The 24,291-nt window shown below is 40.9% G+C and overlaps 2 protein-coding genes and 1 long non-coding RNA gene across 3 annotated transcripts; 2 read left to right on the top strand and 1 right to left on the bottom strand.

Annotated features, from left to right (window-relative positions):
* The first annotated feature begins 2,538 nt into the window (after positions 1–2,538).
* fam219ab (family with sequence similarity 219 member Ab) lies at positions 2,539–7,794 on the top strand. The gene is made up of 6 exons (XM_063017760.1): positions 2,539–2,784; positions 4,731–4,830; positions 5,038–5,140; positions 5,910–5,990; positions 6,082–6,136; positions 7,161–7,794. The coding sequence occupies exons 1-6, from the start codon at positions 2,728–2,730 to the stop codon at positions 7,317–7,319; spliced, it is 555 nt and encodes a 184-aa protein (XP_062873830.1). The 5' UTR covers positions 2,539–2,727; the 3' UTR covers positions 7,320–7,794.
* A 4,997-nt stretch (positions 7,795–12,791) lies between these two features.
* On the bottom strand, positions 12,792–19,309 carry klf9 (Kruppel like factor 9). The gene is made up of 2 exons (XM_063017465.1): positions 18,691–19,309; positions 12,792–14,686 (listed from the first exon to the last, which is right to left on the bottom strand). Exons 1-2 carry the CDS (start codon positions 19,016–19,018, stop codon positions 14,412–14,414), a joined length of 603 nt encoding a protein of 200 aa, XP_062873535.1. The 5' UTR covers positions 19,019–19,309; the 3' UTR covers positions 12,792–14,411.
* Positions 19,310–20,959: 1,650 nt separating this feature from the next.
* On the top strand, positions 20,960–22,376 carry LOC134335079 (uncharacterized). Its single transcript, XR_010015540.1, has 3 exons — positions 20,960–21,043; positions 21,179–21,291; positions 21,517–22,376. It is a non-coding gene; the product is annotated as an uncharacterized LOC134335079 (long non-coding RNA).
* Positions 22,377–24,291: the final 1,915 nt, after the last annotated feature.

Genomic DNA, 24,291 nt, shown 5'->3' on the forward strand with positions numbered 1-24,291 from the left:
GAGTCCTGAAGCGCAGATCAATATAACGAGCTTTAGTCCCAGATATCCACACGCTGTAGTGCTGAAGCAGCAAAATCAAACATTTTTCATTATTGCATTGTTCTGTGCTAACGCTCCGTTTCACACACGGGAGCAAAGAAGTTAATTTGAAGATACGCTGCAATACAAGAAGTATGTGGACACCAGACCATGAGCACTTTGGACGTCGCATTTCAGAACCATGGGCTATTACATAATAACTGATCTTCTTATTGTGGTGCTTCTGCGAGGCTCTGAATAAAATTTTGGGAAGTCTGTAGAAACGAGAAAGCCTGGTTTGCAGTCAACAGTCCAGTTTACACCAAATTTATTAGGACCAGGAGTCCTGAACAGGAAAGAGCTATTTCTAAACACCTGCAAGGTTGGAAGCATTAAATTTGAAGGGGCGTCCTCATACTTTGGGCACGTATCAAGTGCATAATAGACTCTGTGATCGTGGATGATGAGGGTCATTACGTAAGGCACGCAAAGCCTCTTATCGGATTCCCATCTGCCAAGCTGTTCGTCTCCTGCACGTCACGTCAGCCTCTGATCCAGGATCAGATTGCTGTGCAATAATCTTAGCAGTTACTGTTCTTAGTGGTCCAGTACGACTGATCTCGAATCAGCTTTTTAAAGCCCAGATTAGGAGAGAATCTGGAAACTTTAAGGTACCTCTGAGTTGGTCGGGAACCAGACAGAAGAAACACAATCCGTCATTCAGGAGTGGGCTGCAGATGATGATTTAATCATAACAGTAGATGACTGCATTATGATCACTGATCCAGTTCATCTCCAGGACTAGAAGTCTGCTAGAAAACATCTGTCTCATATTACAGCAGAAGAATCATCGATTAAGATGCTGGGAAAATTATTGATCTTTCATAATACACCTCATCTAATGATTAAGTTCAGGTCTTTCAGCCAGAACCTCTGCTAAACTGTGTAGAAAATAAACCCTATGCTACAAGGCCCATAATGACAGTCTATGTGACTCGTCTGACTGGACGCCTTTTAATAGTGACACACCCATCTCATACCTTATAAATTGAGGCGTGGTTATCCTGAAGACGACCACTTCCATCGAGATTTGAGGTCACTTTCAGTTAAAGTCACCTGGGAATGCTCAGCATTTTATACATGCTACAGAGCATGATGACAGGGTTTAGCGGTTGAGGTTCCAGACTATTAAATGGAAGGTCAAGGGTTTAAGTCCCATTACTATGGCCCATGAGCATGGCCTGTGACCTTCAGTTGCTTCAGCTGTTAATTACAAGTCACTTTGGATAAAATGCAGGAATGCTGCTTCATCCACCTTTATTCTGGTGCACCAGAGCCTCACTCAAAGACTTTTGTGTCCTTAATGAATAAACAAACAAACAGATGCGAGATTGGATTATATAATTAGAAAATGATGGACTTCTTTGATCTGTGATGTGGCAAGGTTCAGAAGGGTTTACAGAGCCTCGATGTCCAAAGTGAGATACAGTGCCACTTCATCTTCCATCAGTTCACCAGCCTGAGGGACCTTACAGACATCTGAGTGTCCGAATACCAGCTGAGCCCTGTCAAACAGGATCGTAGCTTCTTTAAATTGCCCCTTTGTTTATGTGGATGGGTGAGTGGGTGGATGGATGGGGTGTGTCATGCCCAGTGATAGGTTGGCACCCTGGGTTTCCATCTTGCTTGCACAAGATGGTTTGTCTGCATGGTATTGGCTTCAGTGCCATCTGCTGACAGCTTTGTACATCCACATGCCATGAGACGGGATCTATTGGTTTAATAGGTTATAAATAATAAATAATAGGTCATTTTTCTTGTTGATGATGCGATTAAACCAAAAGCTGTTTGTGAGTCGACTCTTAGGAAGAAGCTTGATATTTTTAACTAAAAGAGCCATAATGCCCAATATTAAACAAATAAAACATCAGGAAACAAACACAATGCGATATAATGATGTTTAACTAGCAAATTATATGCTGTTTAATGTTGCTTTAGATGTAAAAAGGTTATAATTATAATAAAAATCAGTCGATTGTTGAAAAATCTAGTTGTTTTCAGTCAGAAGAGTCGACTCGTGGTAATGAACCAAGTCAGATTCTGAAAATAGCTGAATGCTCAATATTTGCCTAATTAAAAAACACACACACACACAAACACGTCTGATTTATTATTTAATCAGATTAAATAGTGGAATGTTTTTTGAAATAATACGAATACAATAATGTAATCATAATATTTTTTTTATTGTTGGTGAAAACACACAACAGAGTCATTTGGAAGCCGAGAGAATCGACTCCTAATACAGAGCTGGATCAATTAATATTACTCACTAAAATACCCGGATTGTTTAATATTAGCATAATAAATACCCCCAATATTTTATATATGTAAATAGTTATAGTTACATTTATTATATTAAACAGATATACAAGTTGTTATTCGTTGAGGTGAGGAAAACCGGAAGTGGGCGGGCTGCACCCTAATCCCCTTCTCTGCAGTGCGCACTATGTAGTGCACGTGTTCCATCCGCGGAGGGATTTGGGACGCGACCATTTCTCACCCGACCGCTGGGATGAAGGAGAGACGGGGACATCCTCGCTTCTGACATAAACGATTTTAACGAAAACAACAACAGAAAAGACAAAGACTCGAATTATCCATCATTTATTTATAGCGAATCTGATAAAGAATAAAATCTGATTCAAGATGATGGAAGAAATCGACCGATTCCAGGTACCGACGGAGGCAGAGATGCAGGCCCTGGTGAGCATCATCTGATCATCTTACAAATCACAGCCTGCTCGCTTACATATTTACACTGCAGTATAACAGTAATATACACAGAGTCAGATCCGTGGGATGTAAACCTACTACAGTCTGATTACAGTCTGATCTGATAGTCTGATGCTCTTTGGGAATTGACCGTGTTGGGCGTTGATGCTGTTTTTAAGAATTCAGATAAATAATCGGATTATATATTTTTTATATCTTTTTTGATAGTTGTTTGATAGATGTTTGAGATTCATGTGTTTAAACATCAGTCTGATTAATCCGATCAGTGAATCGGTATCAGTGTTTTAGAAGATGCGCTAATGCGGTGCTGATGCTGAGCGCGGATGCGACAGCCGTAAATATGATGGTTCAGTCTCAATCTGCACCATCCACCCTCTCATCCGACCACACACACACGCACAGACACACAAACACACACTGTAACCCTATACTGTTAATACACTAAATAGCCAAAAGTATGTGGACACCTGAGAATGAGCTTGTTGGACATCCCGCTCCAGAATCACGCACAGTAATAGGCCTGTTGTGTTGTCCCATTGTGTGGTCACAAGAGTCTTCACAAGGCAAGGATTTCCATAAGGTTTTGGAGTGTCTATGGGAATTTGTGCCTATTTAGTCACAAAAAAGCATTTGTAAGGACAGGCACTCGTGTTGGATGTGAAAATGTGTGGTGAGTGGAGTGCCTATAGACCAAATTCATCAATCTGTGTGTTTATGGACCTTACTTTACGCACAGAGGCACAACAATAAAGGACCTTCCCCAAACTACTGTGGCAAATCTGAATGCGTTTAACTTATTGTCTATAATTAGAAAGCAGAGCTCAATTAGAAACTTGCTCTATGCGATGATGAAGTTCTAGATGATGTCTCCTGATTCCTTGTTAGTGATGATGATTGAAGATAGCTGGTAACTTCTCTGTGCCCATAGAGTAACAGGCCTATCATGAGTTAGAACCTTCCAAGCCAGCTTTACAGCACCATGGGTTTAAATCTTTCCATGTGATCTGGGTTTTTTGCCACCAGTAGAACTGGTGCATAGCAGAAAGTGGATGGAATAATGTAAAAAAAAAAAACGTCCTTGGTCTACATCAGTGTTTGTTGACGTTCCAGCAGGGCAGTGATCTAAAAAACATGCATATCAGAAATGGGTTTGGAATGGCGAAATAAAGCTGAAATTATACCTCTGAATGGCATTTCCAAAGTCCTGACCTCGTCCATATTGAAAATATGTAGACTGTACTAAATGGTGATGTGTGTGCCCAATGATTCAACCAGAGTTGTGCCAGATGCTTGTTGGTGGCCATTAAATAACATTTTATTGTGTTTTTATCAGCCAGATAAAGGTTCAAGAGAATCAACACAGATTGGTTTGTTTTATAAGCACTATTATAATGGATTTTTTGTTCTAACCAAGTTTTTGCTTTGCTTTGCGTTCATGGTTGTATTTTACTGGTCACTGATGAGCATTTGTTGCATTTTAAACCTGTTTATGTTGGACTGTGCTGGACATGCAGCAGTTGTTGGGTTCTAAACATGATTTTGCTGGATTTATTCCAATCATTGACCAGAATGTTTTGTATTATAAACATAGTTATACAGGATTTTGCCAGTCACTGTCAAGCAGTTGTTGTATTCTAGACAAATTGTGCTGTATTTTGCTGGACGTTGGCCAGCAATTGTAGTGTTTTGTACTTTATATGCTGAATTCTGCTGGATTTTTAGAAGAACAAATTGCTGCGTTACTTTAATTAGTCGTGTTTTGACCAGAAGTCCAGTCCTTACCAGTTTAAACCAGCAACAGAGCTGTACTAGCTAATGCTGCTATGATTTCGACATAAGAACCACATTAAAAAGCTATAAACTAACATTTTATCGGTCAGTAACCTCTGAATTGTGTTTTGCTGATTAATTTCCAGGACCCGGCGTCCTCCACCGCCTCCGAGGGCGACTCGGACACAAGAGAGAACGAACCTGCCACCCTCAACTACAAACCCTCACCCCTGCAAAGGAAAATAGGTATGCACCCAGATTATTTACCCCGACCTTGATTACGTAAATAATTGCCACAACCTGGGCAGTGAGGTTGACAGTACAGTGGTTTGCTGTTTTTCTTTTGATTGGTTTATATTCAGGGTGCCATGATTAATATATTAAATATAAGATTTATGATTTAACTGGTGATAGCCGGTTCTGACCTGAGCTTGTCTGTGTGCCGTTGTGTAGAGAAACAGCGAGAGCTGGCCAGGAAGGGTTCACTGAAAAACGGCACAGCCGGGAGTCCCGTCAACCAGCAGCCCAAGAAGAACAACGTCATGGCCAGAACAAGGTACGAGGCTCCAGAACTATTGGCCCAGGTTAAACTCCTGGTACTTCATGGAGTCCATGGTGTTATGTATTCTAAAATGAATTTCTTGGGGTGTGCAGGATAACCAGCTTTATAACGTCACAGATCCTCACCAGTGGGGGTTAGGTTTCAGTTTGATCTGATAGTCTGAAGCAATCACAGTTGATCTTCTTTGGGAGTTGACCGTGCTGGGTGTTGATGCCGGTTATTAGTGGTAGACAGTGGGAGCCTAGTGGGTAGAGCTTTGGGCCATCAACTGAAAGATTGAGGGTTTGAATCCCAGCTCTGCCTGCTGCCACTGTTGGGTGCTTGAGCAAGACCCTTAACCCTCTCTGCTTCCTATGTACATATATATGACAAATAAAGGCATTCGTATTATTATTATTATTATTATTATTATTATTAAGAATTTTGATAAATAATCGGATTTTTTGTTTAACTAGTTGATAGTTTGTGATATTTTAGATTTATTTAGGTTTGCAAACATCAGTCTGATTAATCTGATCAGTGGGGATCAGTTTGCTTGTTCAGTCCTTGCCACCTTCTTGGATTATGTCTGACTATCTTGAGAAATGCTGTACAGTTTTAGCTTGGGTAACAGTTTGGGGTTTCTTCTCAATCTTGGTGGAGAGCCCACTGTTCCATGTACTTTGTAAATGAGTTACAATCACCAAGCCACAGAAAACAAACAGCTGTTTAACAGTGTAATGAAAATAAATGTACTTCCATCTCACTCATTCTTTCATTTCAGGCTGGTGGTTCCCAATAAAGGCTACTCCTCCCTGGATCAAAGCCCAGACGAGAAACCATTAGTAGCTCTAGACACAGACAGGTACGCTACGCTACGTTCGTTTCTGTACAAGTAGCATTTTGCTAAGCCTTCGCCGTCTTCTGAATTTATTCTTATTGCGATCTGTCCACAGTGATGATGACTTTGACATGTCCAGATACTCTTCGTCAGGATACTCCTCGGCTGAGGTGAGATATCTGAAGGTACTGGTACCTACGCTGAATTTACTGTAGATGTTCTCGTTTGACGGACCCTCATCATCCATAGATACTCTTCATTTCCTGGAGTTGACCTCAATGTTCTGGTCTCATTGTTCAGTTTCTAGAACTTTCTTTCTTAGTATAGTGTGCTGGCTCTGCTCTCCAGCATTCTTAACTGTCTCCAGAACGTTCTTCTTCAACTGTATATAGTGCGCTAGCTCCATCTGTAGGCACGTTGACCACATTTCAAGAAGTTTCCTTCATAAGATAATGTGCTAATCCTGCCCACAGCCACTCCTTTTACAGGTTCTAGAACTCACTTACGTTATATAATGTGCTGGCTCAGAAACCACAGACATATATAATGTTCCAACTTGGACGAAGGCACTCATCTCAGAGTTTCCAGAACTTTCCTAAAATGTGGAAAACACTTTAAAAAGCATTCTTCCATCTAGTTAGCAAGCAGATATGACTCTACCATCAAGCTAGCATGAGTGTACAAAACAAAATGTCCAACATATAACCTTTATTTTGCTATCTTATTAGCCAGCTTGCAAACAAACAAGCTATCTAGTTACTATTCTAGCTAGCCGCTTCTGTTTACTACTTACCAAACCACTAACCCTCTGTAGACGGTTTCTATTGTTTCAAGACGGCGTCTGTGTAAATCTTTATGGATTTTAATTTAAGAAGAGCCTGCTAGCGAGATAGCAAGATAGCTTTTTAACCTGCTAGCTTTCTGGCTAGCTATATGCTGTTCAATCCAGACATGAGCTAAATCTATTTGTAATAAGAATTTGAACAGACGTTCATGTGCTACTTCTGGCTGACACGGGATCACAAAAAACTCCTTTGCTAACGAACAAGCTAGCTAGTTATTATTCTACAATCCTGAAATGTATTACCAGACGGTATCAACAATGTTGGGCTATCAGATCACCCATTTGTCGTGCAGTTTGATGCCTTATACCAATCAGATGTTTTTTTAACCATGTCTGCTCACTTTCCGCAGCAAATAAACCAGGACCTGAACATCCAGCTGCTGAAGGACGGCTACCGGCTGGACGAAATTCCCGACGACGAGGACCTGGACCTCATTCCGCCCAAATCGGTCAACCCCACCTGCATGTGCTGCCAAGCTACGTCTTCGTCCGCCTGTCAGATCCAGTAAAGTCTCTCTCGCTAGCTCCCCGTCCCGCCCTCGTACCCGTTTAAAAGACATTTAATCTGTATTACGGCACGATTGTACAGGTAACGGTGCGCTTATGATTGGAATGGTGTACAGGAGAACAGGAAAGGCGTACACACGTAACACATAAACACATCTATACATACACTTATATTACGTATCATTTACCTTATGACTATTATTGGTGGCGTCCTCCTATGGTAGGGCGCGATGTACGCTAGTTAGCAAGGGTGGGCTGGTGTGTGATACCTCCTGGCTGAGCTCGTGGAGGTCGAAAACTGAATTTATTAAACTGTGCGTAACTTGTCGATGCTAGCGCTGATTGAGTAGGCTAATCCACTGTAGTGGCCGCTTCCATGTCGTAGTTATCGCTGTTTGTTTCTGTTTTGTTTATTCGTTTGTTTTTTATGAAGTTTGAGACACTGTATGTGCTTAAAGATGTCGCCGAGACACCGTTGATGTTGATTCTGTTTTTTGTGTTAAACGCAGCATTGCGTAGCATGTACGAGGACGTTGCACTTTGTTTCCTTCAACTGTTTGGTTTGTTTACATCAGGGGTGTCCAAACTAAATGGCCCGTTATTATTTTTGAAACGGCTAGCGAAGTATTTTAGACACATTATTAAACAGGTTTTAACAAACTGCTTGAACAGTTTAAACTCTGGGTGTCGCCATAGTATAAACGCTTAGCATCACTTTCCCCAAACTCAAACCATGGTTCCTGAGTTTTTGGATTAACATGGCGGCTCCAGAGAAACGACAACAAGACGGTGGATACAGAAGATGTTTTATCTGAGAATTTAAATAAATATAAATTCTCATTAGTATTATAAACTGGTAAATGTGGTTGGCATAATCGTAGTTTACACAACATTGTCACAGATGGATAATTAGTCACTCAAATAAAAAGGCCCACATGGAAATGTGATATATGACATATATGCCTCTTTATTAACATATAACATAATAACATACACATACACCGACTAGGCATAACATTATGACCACTGATGGGTGAAGTGAATAACACTGATCATCTCTTCATCACGGCACCTGTTAGTGGGGGGGATATATTACACAGCGAGTGAACATTTTATCCTCAGATTTGATGTTAGAAGCAGGAAAAATGGGCGAGCGTGAGGGTCTGAGCGAGTTTGACGAGGGCCAAATTGTGACGACTAGACGACTGGGTCAGAACATCTCCAAAACTGCAGCTCTTGTGGGGTGTGTCCCGGTCTGCAGTGGTCAGTATCTATCAAAAGTGCTCCAAGGAAGGAACAGCGGTAAACCGACGACAGGGTCATGGGCGGCCAAGGTTCGGTCCGTGTGGTCCGATCCCACAGACGAGCTACTGTAGCTCAAATTGCTGAAGAAGTTCATGCTGGTTCTGATAGAACGGTGTCAGAATACACAGAGCATCACAGTTGCAGGGCTGTTTTGGCAGCAAAAGGGGGACCAACACAATATTAGGAAGGTAGTCATAATGTTATGCCTGATTGGTGTATGTAGATGTAGGTGTATACCATATATGAAATACCCATAATAAAAGTGTGTATGTACATATACTAAATATATCTATAGGATACATTTTATATGGTATTATCTGTTGTATCCATATATGTTAGCATAAATATTAAATGTACATATGCAGTTTTATTAACATAACATACAAGAAATAGGCTGTATGCTTTTCATGTTTCCATCCTTCTCGACGATGCTACAATATATATATATATGTTTCTAAGTATAAATAATGATATATGTTACATACTGTACATAAGCATACATATTTCCATGGGCCACACATATATGTCAATATATGAAATTGTTCCCATTTCCAATAGGTTTCATATATAGTTTGCACAAATATGGGCAAATATGTTATATATGTACATTTATTACATTTGCGTATAGGGAAAAAGTAATTATTAGTAAATTGTTAGACCCCAACAAGAAAACTTTGGACACCCCTGGCTTACATGATTTCAATCAAAAATGTTCAGTCACGTAGTCGGTGAGGATTCGGACAACGTGCGGAATGTATAGTAAAAAAATAAGATTGATGTCGAGCTAGCTACTGAAACGCAATATTGCATATCTTCTGAAGAAGCCATTTGGTTACCGTTATATTGATTTGGTCAGTATTGGTTTGCCAATGCTAAGTTGCACAAATATTATCATACATACTGTGTGTTCTGTAAAATGATACCTAAAGTGCGTCCAAACACTTTGGTGTGAGTGACTGTTTGAACATTTCCATTGTAAGAGTGTCGTGTAATGACATTGCTACAGACGTTCCGTCACCCGCAGGAAGTAAACGTTCAAAAATATGGTAATAAAACGACTCTCTGCTCGTCTTTCATTGATCCAGAATGTTAGATACTAGATTTGTGAATGATACAGCATTTGGGGGTACAATGAACATTAAGTTGCTAGTCTGCATCCACCTTGAAGCACTATCTGCTCGGTGGGTAGTTTGCATGTTCTCCACGTGTCTGTGTGGGTTTCCTACAGGAGCTCTGGTTTCCTCCTACAGTCCAAAGACGTCCAAGTGAGGTAAACTGGAGATACAAAATTGTCCATGACTGTGTTTGTCATAAAAAAAGACTTGAACTGATGGATCTTGTGTAATGAGTAACTAACTACCTGTCCTGTCATGAATGTAACCAAAGTGTGTAAAATATGATGTTAAAATCCTAATAAATAAATAAATGCTGTGAGATCTGAAAAGAGCAGAACCCTCATGAAACGCTTTCTCTTTCTGCCTCGGAGTTAAACGAAGCCCTGGTTCTACACAACCAGTGCTGTAAAATCAGATCTTGTGTTTTAGCTGGTCAGCTTTATCTGATGGTTGTGTTTGGATCTCACACAACAAGCCCAGAGAGGTACATCATCAATCTGGTGTTTGTGTGTTGCAGTGGTAAATTACTCTAGCTTTATTATCTTTATTACTCTAATGCTGGAATCCAGGGTTCGAATCCCCAGCAGTGCGACTGACGATGTCTGGGATGGTTGGCCGAGGCTTTGCTATGGATTGGCGCCCTTTCTGGGGTATATTACTGCATAACGCCCAGTGATTCCAGGGGAACTTCAGTTCCATCATGGATAAAGAGGATAAAGAGGTGGTACAACATGAAAATGGAAGAAAACATCAATCTGAGACTGAGGTTAGTATGTTGGTGAGTACAAACTGTTTTTTAGAACACTATGACACGCCCTAATCATTGAGTTTAGGTTATTTAGCCACACCCAGTACTAACAGGTGTATAGCTACACCGATCAGCCATAACATTAAAACCACCTCCTTGTTTCTACACTCACTGTCCATTTTATCAGCTCCACTTACCATATAGAAGCACTTCGTAGTTCTACAATTACTGACTGTAGTCCATCTGTTTCTCGACATACTTTGTTACCCCCTTTCACCCTGTTCTTCAATGGTCAGGACCCCCACAGAGCAGGTATTATTTAAGTGGTGGATCATTCTCAGCACTGCAGTGACACTGACATGGTGGTGGTGTGTTAGTGTGTGTTGTGCTGGTATGAGTGGATCAGACACAGCAGCGTGTCCACTCACTGTCCACTCTATTAGACACTCCTACCTAGTTGGTCCAACTTATATATATATATATATATATAATATACGTTAAAATAATAAACGTAATGAAACAAATTCAGTTTATTATGTACTTTATTATTTTTTAAGTAAAATGTTTATATACAATCTCCAGGGAAGATGTGAACTGAAAATACAAACCAATTCTATAATGTTAAAAAATAATACAGCAGAATTATTCTGAAATAAACATGTACAGATGTAATAAAATTATGTTTTATAAAGTATTGATCAGTGGTTCGTTCAGTTCAGTTAATTTTACATTCGAACAGATAAAGTTGATGCAACTTTGAATATTTAAGAAGAAAAAATACAAAATAAATCGTTACAGTCCCAGCATTTCATAAACTTTAGCAGAACTTGCTTTATCACGGTGTCTAAAAATTTAAGAATAAAAGAATAAAAACACTGACTAAACTGAAACACCCTCAGATAAACCGGTGCTACTTTAGTTCGCTGGCTGCTAATAAGTCAAGTACTGAAAACTCACAGCGTTTAATATTTCAAGTAAACCAAATTATGCAAATTATGTTGTTCTCAGTGAAGCACAAACGTTAGTAGACAGAAGTTAGTACAAACACGGTAATTTAATGTTCGGTTTAACTACATGTTCCAGCCGCTCAGGTGGCGCAGCGGTTAAGTACACTATCACACCTGAGTTGGGGTTTCGAATACATCGTATCGAATCTCAGCTCTGCCTTCCGACTGGGCGGCTGCATGAACAACGATTGGCTGTTGTGTGGTGCAGTGATTCATAGGGTTAGGGGTAAAAAAGTCGGATCATAGGTCCTCATAACTGGTGCAACTTCGGCCCCTGCTGGCTGGGCTGAGGAATAATGCTGATGGGGGTGTGACCCTCCGTACACGGTGCCCGTCGGTGTATGAACTCGACTCGTGCAGGTGAAAAATGCAGTCTGTACCGACTGTACGTGCCGGAGGGGGCGTGTGTCAGTTGAGAGGCGTCCTCAGTCAGCGGTGAAGGGTCGAATCAGTATAGAGGACGCAATCAGTGTAATTGGACACGACTAGATTGGGGGAGGGGGGGGGACTACATGTTCCAAAACTGGCTGTAATGTTCCCTTGCTGATGTGTGTATTAACTAAGAAAGGCCACTAATTATATAATTATTAATTAATTAATGCTAAAACAATCATGAACAGTTTGTGATCCCGTTTGTCAGTCAGAAGTGGCACATGAACGTCTCCTAAACTTCTCATTACAAATAGATGCAGCTCACGTCTGGATTGCACTTGATATCTGCTACAAAACTAGAGTGTTAAACAAGCTAGCTTGCTACGTTGCTAGCAGGCTCTTTATGAAATAAAATCCATAAATATTTACACAGACGACGTCTTGAAACATTCAAAACCGCCTACAGAGGGTTGTTGGTTTGGTTAGTAGTGAACAGGAGCTGCTCTGCTAGCTAGAATAGTAACTAGATAGCTTGTTTGTTTGGTAGCAAACTTGCTAATTAGGTAGCAAAATAAAGCTAGCTTGATGTTAGAGTCATAGCTGCTTGCTAACTAGCTAGCGTGCTACTAAATGGAGGTATTATAGACAAAAAGAACATCTCTTAAAGTGATTTTTACATACTGAATGAACCAGTTAGCTTATTATCTAACAAAAACGTGCAAGATTTCATCAGCTTTAAAATGAAGTAGTGTGTGTACACATTTATAAATCACTTTGTTCTGCACTTTAGCAGGAATTACCATGACAGCACATAGAAGCGTGTGTTTTGAATTCAGTATTGGAACACTTACTATATATTACAGCTATTATAAGTTAAACACAAGCCTACAAGTACAAATAATGGTGTATAAACACAAACAAACCTCATTTTATAGTAAAATTCCCTTTTATAGTACATATATAAATGTCATTTACATCAATTACTCGTTCAGCTTAGTGTTAAAAGCTAACGTGAACATTCGTGAACAACATAACGTCTAATCCAAACGCCTGTCTGCTGCTACATCATCTAGAAACGCTCATAATACAATGAAAAAATATAATAATAATATAATAAGCTTATTTCTGCTGCCAAATATTGACATACCACTGGTTTAAGATGCTTATCATACTCAGTTACCAGTAAAAAATAGTATTATATTTTATTTTTTTATTTATTTACTTATTTATGTTAAACGAAACTGCACTCTATGGCCAGAATTATGTGGACACCGGATTGTCAAACAATGCCCATTCCAAAAGCATGAACATTAATATTAATTCGTCACCTTCCATCCTGACTAAAATAAACTATATATATATATGTGTGTATATACAGTATATATATATATATATATATATATAACAAAGCCCTCCACAATTTCTGTCGTGTCTGTTGTGTGTCGTTCATGTAAAAGAGCATTCGACAGGTCAGTGTTCCAATTCATCCCAAAGGTGTTCTGTGGATTTACGGTTAAACTCATCCACATTTTCGGAATTTAGCGGATGCTTTTATCCAAAGCGACTTACAGTTGTGACGGTATACTGTCTAAGCAGTTGAGGGTTAAGGGCCTTGCTTTGTGGTGGGGCTTGAACCAGCAACCTTTTGATTACTAGTCCAGTACCTTAACCACTAAGCTACAGCTGCCCTACTGATTATCTAAACATGTCTCAATTTTATATACAACTAAACCCAAAAATTAGAAAGGGGTGTCTGCATACTTTTGGTCATATGGTTAAATTCATTTAAATTATTGTAAGTAACTGAGCCACCTAACCAGAACTATAAGCATCTGGGACCATCTCTACCCAGTTTAAACCAGTAGTAGTAGAGTAATTGGCAACAGAAACCAGCTTGTGCTGGTCTGCACTCTTTCTAACAGGGTTAAATATATTGTACATGATGTTCCTCTGTTGATTTGCTGTATTTATTTACTCGGGTACTGACTATGCCTGCATGTTTATGACACGTCGATGGATGTGGGTGTGTTTCTTATTTTGTTTAGATGATTTTAATTATGGCACAGAAAATATAGTAAATATTTTACAATATTTTAGACACTTTAAAGAAGGAGATTTCTACGTTTTCGTTCGTTAACTGTGAAATTATTTGATCAAAATATATCAACTTCTATGCTGGACAGTATGTTGAAGCATTCTCATGACCCAACCATGGCCCTTCCATTGGGTAGATCCAGAAAAATGTCCTTATAATATTATAATTTATTACACGACTAATGAAACTGCCAACATTTGAGTCATTCCATCATTTAGCTTGAAAACATGCACCGGTCTCAGTCCCGTTACCACAAAGAACACATTTAAACGCATATATCGCAGTCAGCGCAGGCAGGTAATTATGTCAGGTTCATGTAGGGGGTCCGTCCGTCTGCTGCGGGCTGTTTGGATCCAGCATCACGTTCCCATAGTACGCAGATCCCGCGACCTTCCCTCAGCGAGCGGTTCGCTCTGTAAATAAAATCTGTGATGGATTTACAGGCGTGAGGATCACTCGACGTCTCCGGAGACGGACGACGCCGTGGAGGACGTGGAGGCCGAGGAGCGGCGCCTCCTGCCCTTGGTTTTGTGCACCATGCTGGGGTGGAAGCCGTCGTGCCGGCGGGCGTGCTTGGTCAGGTGGTCGCTGCGCATGAAGCACTTGGTGCAGAGCGGGCAGGCGAAGCGCTTCTCGCCCGTGTGGGTGCGGAAGTGGCGCGTCAGCTCGTCCGAGCGCGAGAAGCTCTTGGCGCAACCGGGCCAGGTGCACTGGAATGGTCTCTCACCTAAAAAGAAACAGAGGTAAAAGGAGGGTAAGCTGACGGGCACAGTTTGGTTTTGTTTGTTCAACCTAAGCCTGGTTAAAGACCACTTTTCCATGTACTTTGGGGAAAAAAACAACATTTATTTAAGGTATCCCCCTCAATTCCATCATAGTTATGGATATAGTCAAGTCCCCTCTGCCTCTGGTGGCCAGAGAAGGTACTGCAGCCAAGCACACACCACCTCCAATATGTATGGACGACCAACATACTCTCTGTATCCATCCGTCTCAAAACTCATGTGAGGGTAGCAAGAAGGAAACCACATTTAGAAAACCTGCACTAGCGACCAGGTGCCCCAGCGGGATATTCCGCTAGCTCACCAGCACCGAGATTCTGAACTCCTCGGTTCGAAACTCGGTCGGCAGGGCGCCATCTGGCGGGCATAATTGGCAGTGCCTGCAGCAGATACTAATTGGCCACCGTATCTGCAGGGTGGGGGCCGGACTATGTGTGGGTGGGTCGGTCTTCATACGCTGTGTAAGGACCCTGATTGGCGGAAGAGGAGGGCTGTACACGTGTCGGAAGAGGCGTGTACAGCGGCGTGCTCTCCTCGGATGCAATCTGGTATCTCTCAGCAGCGGAAGACAAAATTGAGTCGCTAAATCGGGAGGAAAACGGGGAGAAAATGCATAAAAAAAAGAAAACCTGCAGTAAACTTTAAAAGTAACCCTGAAAATCCAATCATACAGTCATAGAAAAGACAAGTTTGGTGAGGTGGAGCTCCAGTGGTCTGCAAAGTGGCTCTGAACTCAACACAACACCTTTAAGATGAATTGGAATGTTGACTGTCAGCCAGGCTTTCAGAAAACCTCAGATTTATTTACACACTTCCAGCAACAAAACAGGGTCAATAGTTGGATGTCCACATACTGTTGATCACATGGTGCATGTCTCTTGTTCAGTACACTGATCCATACAGGTGGTGTGTGTGTGTGTGTGTGTGTGTACCTGTCTGGAATGTGGACCGTTTATTCTACATGTCATTAATATTGATTACTTTTGAATATTTATGCTTGTTGGAATAATGTGACATTCGGTAATAACAGTTCAGAACGTCTCATATCACGGCGTGTTATTATTTTACTCCAGGTTCTGATGTAACTCTGTTACTTAACATCGATGTCCTGCCAAAACACACAGCGTGTAAAAACAGGTTCCTTGTTGTTAGCCGGGACAATGTCAAGTCACATTTTGTTCTGAACTGTCCGCACACTAACGTGATGTTCTTCCCCTGAGTTACACCCTCTGAGGCATGCGCTTCCTGTCTGGTAAACCACGAGCACTGAAGGGTCTAAGAAGGAGTCAGACGGAGCGGCTGTGCTCACAGGTTCACAGTTTATTTACAATCTGTGACCAAAAGTATGTGGACACCTGGCCATGAGCCTGATGGACATCTCATTCTAAAAGCCATAGGCATTATTGTGTAATCCCCCCCTCCCTTGCAGCCATCCTTTACAGCCTGGCTCTCAATCGATGTTCCAATTCATCCCAAAGGTGTTCAATGAGTTGGGACTCAGGGGGTTCCTTCAAACGACCCACATTTTGTCCATTATTTTTATGCAACCCAGTGCATCTCTCTCTGCTATTCTATTCTATTCTATTCTATTCTAATCTGGTCCCATTGTGGTTTACAATATGTAACATGAAGCCTCCACAAGAGGGCATTCACGTACAAGTTTATTTAATTATTATTATCTTTCTCCACGACCCGTATTTTTCGCCTTGCGGTCCACCTAAGGTCGCGACCCGGGTTTGAAAAAACCTGCTCTAAACCAAACTTAGGGTGTATCCCTATGGTCCTTATCCTTATTTTTTAAAGATAAATAAATGAGTAGACCAAGTTTATATAGCATCATTGTTATGATGTCCACAAAGCAACCAAAAAAGCAAAGGTAAAAAAGTAGAACCCATGTCTGCCTTGCACAGTTGGCACTTGCCTGGGCAGATACTGGAGCACACCCACTATAACCCAAACATACACTTTGAGAACATGGCTAAGTGGGTAGCACTGTCGCCTCACAGCAAGAAGGTCCTGGGTTTGATCCCCTGGTGGGGCGGTCCGGGTCCTTTCTGTGTGGAGTTCTCCCTGTGTCTGTGTGTGGGTTTACTCCAGGAGTTCCGGTTTCCTCACACAGGCCAAAGACGTGCAAGTGAGGTGAACTGGAGACACAAAAATGTCCATGACTGTGTTCGATAATAAACTCGTGAACGGATGAATCTACCGTTTCTGTCATGAATGTAACCAAAGAGTGTAAAACATGACGTTAAAATCCTAATAAACAAACAAACAAATAGTTTTGGCACTTATGGCATTCCATATCTTTGTACGCTGTATAAATGTCGACTTTATTTTGATATTTCCAAAAGAAAGTGGTGTCTGCTTTCTCCAGGCCAGTTTATGCGCCTATCTTCTTACAAAACACATTAGGCTTCCGCTGGTACATATAAGGGTTATAGAAATAAACTATATAAATAACCTATACATTTTGCAGTAGTGTGTTATGCACTCCAATAGAAAATGAAAATTATAATGCATATATGTAACATCTGGCAACCTGAAAACACTCCAATAACATCAGAATTGCGTTTTAAAGTGTCTAATATCATCCTTATATGTAAATGTATTCCTGATAAACATGTTATTGAATTTTTGAGGAGGTTTTAACACTTGTGGCGCTCCACATGCTCCATGAACACCAAACCAAAGCCACGTTTAAGCACGTGGCATGGGCTGCCCACATGTAGTTGCCAGATGGCGCCTAAATCCTCCTTTTTTATTGCTTTGGTTTGGTCAGCTATATGCCAGTCATATCACTTTGGGAATTCTTTCTTTCTTTTTGGATAAAGACACAAATCCGTCTTGTGTACCCTTTAGTTTGAGGGGTGTAAACGACGAGGTAACTGGTAGAATTGGTGCCGCACAACAACATGCGTCCTGGGGACCTGGGTTTAATCCTCACCCTCGGTTACTGTATGTAAAACTTGGGCTTGTGCTTGATCTGGGTTTGTAAGTAAGTAGCCTAAGCAAATAAGTGTGTCTGTCTCCTGACCAGTGTTTTCAGATGGTGTCAGACCCAGTCAACACTGACCAGGATAAACCAGTTAGTAATTGTCCTGCTATATATTACTAACTGTAAATATGTAGGTTGCCAGATTGGGTGGCTCCTTCAGTAAACAATCATCCTAGGGTTCAAACTGATTATTAAAAAAATAAAAAGGGACACAATATTTGGACACAGACCAAGCACATGGCATGTACCTCTGGTAACACAAGGTTGCCAGATTTAGAATTTTTCCGTCCTCCTAGCTTTCCCTTGGGCACCCTGGAAACCCCACACTTCCAGCACGTGGCATGTGCTCCCTACTGGGCTGTGGTCACTGTGGTCCTGCTGGTTCCCACTGACAGCCAATATGACTTAAAATGTGGGATTAGAATTGGTCTTAAAAGTGTGGCCCAATGCTGCAACCCCAGTGACACCAAAAAATCCAAAACGAATGTATGTGTAGGTAACAGATGATTTATTTTGGCACAGGTGACACCAGGGTGAACCCACGCCTTCAGCACATGGTTGGACCTGAGTGGACATGCCTCTTTTATTCTAATTTAAACCTATAGAACAAATATCACGTTTTTTTTTGTAATGCTGCTCCTGTAATGAATCTGGCAACCTACATGAATCAAATAAGATAAGTGTATCAATATACACTGTCTGTATCAATGATACTAATGATAGTATGCCACAGTTGGGCCCTTGAGCAAGGCCCTTAGACCTCAATTGCTTAGAGTGTAAACTGTCACAGTATTGTGAGTCGCTTTGGATGAAGTCAAGTGTAAAAAGTCAGTCCACATTGTCAGTACACGTGTTGCCTGATCAGAGTTTTTAAACAGCGCCAGTTTGGCACACCAATAATCCCACTAACTCCAGTGTGTGTGTATCTTCATGACAAAAACACCCAGAACATACCTGTGTGGACTCGGCAGTGTGCTTTCAGGTGGGAGGACTTGCCGTAAGTCTTTCCACACCCGGCGTACGGGCACCGGTGCTTCTTCTCTGCGCTTTGGCGCATCCGAGTCCGGTTCGTGGCGCACTTTTCCCTGCCTCTGGTTTGCCCAGTCGGCTCGCTTTCCACTGGGATTTTGGGACAGACTTCACCGCAGCGGTTGAGATCGAGCAGGATCATGGCCACCATAAGGAGGGTACGGTTCTCCTGGTTCTGGTTCTCTTTGGCAGAATCCACCTCCATCGGTTTATCCGCAGGCGCACCGGGTGCTGCGATCTCCGTGTCCGTCATGGTCGCTCTGAGGTTCGAAAACACGATGTGCTTTTCCTTTCTGGAACTCTTGTGCAATTCCGATTATCAGAAGATAGGAGGCAGCTCCAAGAAACCGGGGTTCCACCCCACGCGTCGCGTTCCTCGTGTATTATTCCCGGCAACACCAGATGCGTGTTTACGCACAGCCACTATAAAAACACATAGAACATAAATTCCTTCCTTTCCTCTTGTACGATTTCCAGGTCAGCAGAGGTTCGAAGCTGTCCAGCTAATGTTCCTGTTTTGCACATTTGGAGTGCGCAGTGTTCTGAGTCCGTGGACCCGCCGTGTTTTCTGAAAAGAAATTATTTCGCGGAATCCCGGGGCGTCATCGGTACATCGGGCTCTGATTGGTTCGTCCTGGAACAACCGCCCATGCTCTACCAGGAATCCCCTCGTTCAAGGGTGGAGTTATATTTCGGCTGGACCAATCAGATCCGACTTGGGCGGGTTGAGGGGGCCTCGGTACACCATGCGTTCCGAAATGTCCCTGCACACCCACCCACCCCCTTGCACCAGCCGCATTGGGAATGTTCACTTTGGGCATGAGGACACTTGGATGAAAAAGCATTGTGAATTATTTCTGTCTGTGAGAAGTCTGCAGCAGGTGGATTGGCTGCTCTAAATTGCCTCCTTGGTAGATAGATAGATAGATAGATAGATAGATAGATAGATAGATAGATAGATAGATAGATAGATAGATAGATAGATAGATAGATAGATAGATAGATAGATAGATAGATAGATAGATAGATAGATAGATAGATATTTACATATATGGAATTATATCTATTTACATAGTACTATATGCATAATAGCAATAATAACAATAAGCATATGAATAAAAATGGGTATGTATTATAATAATAATAATTATATTACTATTATAATAATAGTAATAATAAAGATTAGTTAGGTATACATTATAATAATAACAGTAATAATAATAAAGATTAGTTAGATATATATTAGTAATAACAGTAATAGTAATAAAGATGTGTAAATAATAACTATACAGCTGTAAAACTACATAAGGATATATAAGGTATATATGTATATAATTAGAGGAACAATGACCAAGCCTTAAAGAAGCCTGAGGACCCAAACAGAATACGGGATAGTCTAGGATAGTAATATAAAGGTAGCTGGTTCAAGCCCCACCACTGCCAAGTTGCCACTGTTGGGCCCTCAGTTAACCCTCAATTGCTTAGACAATATACTGTCACAGTGGATAAAAGCATCCGCTTAATGCTGCAAATGTAAACGTACTACTAATAATAATGTAATAAATGTGTGGTGTCTCTAATCAATTTGGTGTGAGTGAATGTGTCACACTCTCTCACTTCTCAATCAATGTTCTGATCAACCCTAAACAGACTGTCAGAACTTGCTGCTAAAAGCACCCCTAGAACCACCGTTATGAGGCTACCACCACCATATTTTAAGGTGGGAATGGTGCTACTTGGTGGACATACTTACCTTCTACAGCCAACTCCATAACTGTTGGTGCACTTGGTATAAAGGTCATGAAGAAATTTCTGTGTGGAGTCTGCTGCAACAGTGATTCCTACTGTGTGGTGGAGGAATACAGAGAGTGTAGTGTGATCCTCCATTCAAAGATGTGGACAGTAGCTCATTGTAGGGATTGCAAACGCAGTGGAAAGTCTGATATGACTTAATTGAGGAGATATTTAAAAAACAAGCCTATAACTGTAGTGAGGTGCTCAGGTGACACAGCATTCCATTAGGCTAGCCCACAACCACTGTCCCACCATCATATTTCAAAAGATTGGTCGACCTTGCCGCAAAGGTAAATACCATGAGATTAATCATCCAAGTCGCTGTGTGTATTTTTTCACATTAAAAGTCTCATTTTATTAGTTTATCTTTAGCAAACTAAAATGTATTTGTACAAGCCAGACCAGGATTATGACTTTGACCTACATGTGAAGGAACAGTATGGGGTTTCTGGGTCCATAAGAGAGCGAGCACTGAGCCAGTGGGGTGAGTGTAACCTGACACTTTCACAGCAGGGCACCAGTTACAGTTCTTGGAAAGACCTGAAATTATTTACATCCAAGTATTAAAATATACAAGCAAACACCAATCAGGTCTTAATAATGATTGTTTTTGTTCCAGAATGGAGTTGTTTATGAGCATGAATAGTTTACAGTAAGCAGTGACAACCTGATTATTCACCTTGACACAATTCATCCATAACACTTCTGAAATCTGATCCTGTGTTCACACGGGTATGTTGACTGTTTGAACTTTAATTGCTTTACATTTAGGAGGCCTGGTGTCAGATTTGGCAGTATAGGAGCAATTTTAAGATAAAATTGTATTAATTTATTATTTATTTATTATTTTTTAATATATATTTTTATATAAGAGATCAACATTTTAATGTTGTATGATCCATTTTTGGATAAAAAATAATCAAAATAAAATAAACCATACTGCTTTTTCTCCTCTAGGTGGCGGAAGCGAGCCTGTATTAATTCACTAGCAGTTCAGGTTCAGTTCACGATTCCCCTCAACTGTGAACCTCAACTGTTGGTACTCTTAAGCTCTCTTATTTTGGACTCATTATGGGAAGAGTTGAAGGTAAAAGAGGAAGAGGATGGCCAGAAACAAGATAGAATAGAATAGAGAAACACTAACAATACATTCGCCAGGAGTCGACGTGAAGAACAAATTAAATGGAAAAAAAAACCCAGTCATACATGGAGGAGTTAAAGGTAAAAGAGGAAGAGGACAGCCAGCAACAAGATAGATGGATACAATTAGAGGAACAAACCATGACCAAGCCATAAAGAAGCCTGAAGACCCAAATAGAATATGGGATAGTCTAGAGAAACGTTGTTGGTTCAAACCCCACCACTGCCAGGTTGCCATTGTAACAAGCAAGGCCGTCAATTGTTTAAACAATATACTGTCACAGTACGTCGCTTTGGATAAAAGCGTCTCCTAAATGCTAAAAATGTAAACATACTACTAATAATAATGTGGGCGGCACGGTGGCTAAGTGGGTAGCACTGTCGCCTCACAGCAGGGAGGTCCTGGGTTCGATCCCCCGTTGGGGCGGTCTGGGTCCTTTCTGTGTGGAGTTTGCATGTTCTCCCCATGCCTGCGTGGGTTTGCTCTGGGTGCTCCAGTTTCCTCCCACAGTCCAAAGACGTGCAAGTGAGGTGAATTGGAGACACTAAATTGTCCCAGACTGTGTTCAATATAACCTTGTTAACTAATGAACCTTGTGTAATGAGTAACTATCGTTTCTGTCATGAATGTAACCAAAAGTGTGACGTTACATGACGTTAAAATCGTAATAAAACAAACAAACTACTACTAATAATGTAATAATAAAATAATAATAATAATGTAATAAACATGTGGTGTCTAATCAATTCGCTTTTAAACATATCTCATGTTTGGTTCATTTTCTAAATTTTGAAGTCATTATATCAAATAACAAAAGTCTAAATGTGTTGAATACTTAGTAGTTTTCCCTTAGTACACACTACATGCCCAAAAGTATGTGGACACCCATGCTTCACATGCAACTGTGCTCATTCCAAAACCTTTTAAAACAGATGGGATTAGATGTTGGGATACGATGGCAAACACGTCCTTCACCTTTATAGCTTTGATTAAGTGACAACTGCTATCCACAGACTCTGTTTGTTCAAAAGTCTGTAGACATTTCTGCTCATTATTGAATTCAGGTCTTCCGGACACTTTCACTTTTGCTAACAGGTGTTTAATAATCAACTAAATAAGATAAATAATATGCTTTAAAGTTTGAAAAGGCTCTTTCCATTCATGACTGTGGCCTGAACGCCTTGATGGGTCTGGATGGAGTAATTTCGGTGGCCTGCTACAACCCCATTGAACACAACTTTGGGATGAACTGGAACCTCGATTGCAAGCCAGACCTTCTGTCTCGTTTAATATCAGTGACTTTACAAATGATGCTGTTTAGGACCAAGCGTTTAGTAAAACGAATGCATTGTGATTTGAATAAAGACGAGTTTGACGGCTTGCTGAATGATAGCTATTGTTTTGAAACAATATGGCTGCGTCCCAAATCGCCTAGTAAAGCCGTCAACAGTGTATGTTGTATTAATAGTGAACTCAGAGTTGGAGTTTTTATTGATTTGGAACACGGATTTTACGGTTTGATGCGTGTAGGGGTGAAAACGGTTATCGAAAATGAAATATTTGCTCTTTTTGCTATGGACAACAAACTGTGGATTCATAGGGCGCCTAGGTAGGTGTTGGATGCAGTTTGGGACACAGCCAATGACATCATTGGTTTCGCTGGGCTAGGTCACGTGATTCTTGCTGCACCTGTACCGGAAGCCAGGTGTGTTTCGGTAAAGGTAAGTGTGTGTTTTTTTAATAAACAAATACTCGAATTAAAACTTTAACTGCGTATAAGTTTTATTTTACAGTAGTTTGGTTGTTTTAGGGTGATTTACTGTGTTTATAAGGTTTCTGTACCGCATTATTTGACCAGTAGCGTCAGTTTCGTGTCCACACAGTGAAACTATCACCATGTCGCTTTGCTCTCTGTGTACTATCACGGTATTCCGCACATGTTTGTTTGTTTGTTTGTTTGTTTGTTTTTTTGTTTCTTTGTTTCTATGTTTCTATTCTGCATTAATATTTTATGATGTGGCCACAAAAACTGGATTACGAGTTGTAGTCGCAGCTATTTTTACTTCATTTAAAAGTCTCATTTGGTCAATTTCGAAACGATATAAACAATCTGACCAGCTGCCTAAAGGACGAGTGTGTTAACGGCAATCCGTACACGTTGCTTTAATCCTTGTGCTGCGTCACTCATGTCATGAACAAGCCAGGAATACACCCTGAATACACCCTGTTTAGGGCATCAGTACATCCTGGGGTAACACACACCCAGCCACTGACTCCTGTGGGTAGCATAAAGCAGACAGTCCACCCACTGCATGTTTTGAGACTAGAAATAACACCCATGTGGGTATGGGGGTACATGTCAAGCTTTTCACAGAGCTGCCACAGACTTGATTTGTCAGTGTAGTCCACATAATTTTGATAGGATTGGTGTCAGGTCTTCAGAAAGGCTATTCCCAAGTCTTATTGTAGGATGTGTATGGTTGTTTTGGTCAGTGTGCAGTATACAGTATACCACCACTACCACAACCATGCTCGACAGCAGGTACATTGTTGTTGGGTTTCAATGCCTCCCCATCTCAACAAGACCAAAC

Source organism: Trichomycterus rosablanca, chromosome 21 (assembly GCF_030014385.1).
Source record: "Trichomycterus rosablanca isolate fTriRos1 chromosome 21, fTriRos1.hap1, whole genome shotgun sequence".
NCBI classification, from domain to species: Eukaryota; Metazoa; Chordata; class Actinopteri; order Siluriformes; family Trichomycteridae; genus Trichomycterus; species Trichomycterus rosablanca.

Coding starts and splice junctions, on each gene's coding strand:
- klf9 (XM_063017465.1), bottom strand. CDS start 19,018: ATGACGGACACGGAGATCGCAGCACCCGGTGCGCCTGCGGATAAACCG. Junction 14,687..18,690: donor ACACTGCCGAGTCCACACAG/GTATGTTCTGGG, acceptor GTTTCTTTTTAG/GTGAGAGACCATTCCAGTGC.
- fam219ab (XM_063017760.1), top strand. CDS start 2,728: ATGATGGAAGAAATCGACCGATTCCAGGTACCGACGGAGGCAGAGATG. Junction 5,991..6,081: donor GTAGCTCTAGACACAGACAG/GTACGCTACGCT, acceptor ATCTGTCCACAG/TGATGATGACTTTGACATGT. Junction 6,137..7,160: donor CAGGATACTCCTCGGCTGAG/GTGAGATATCTG, acceptor CACTTTCCGCAG/CAAATAAACCAGGACCTGAA.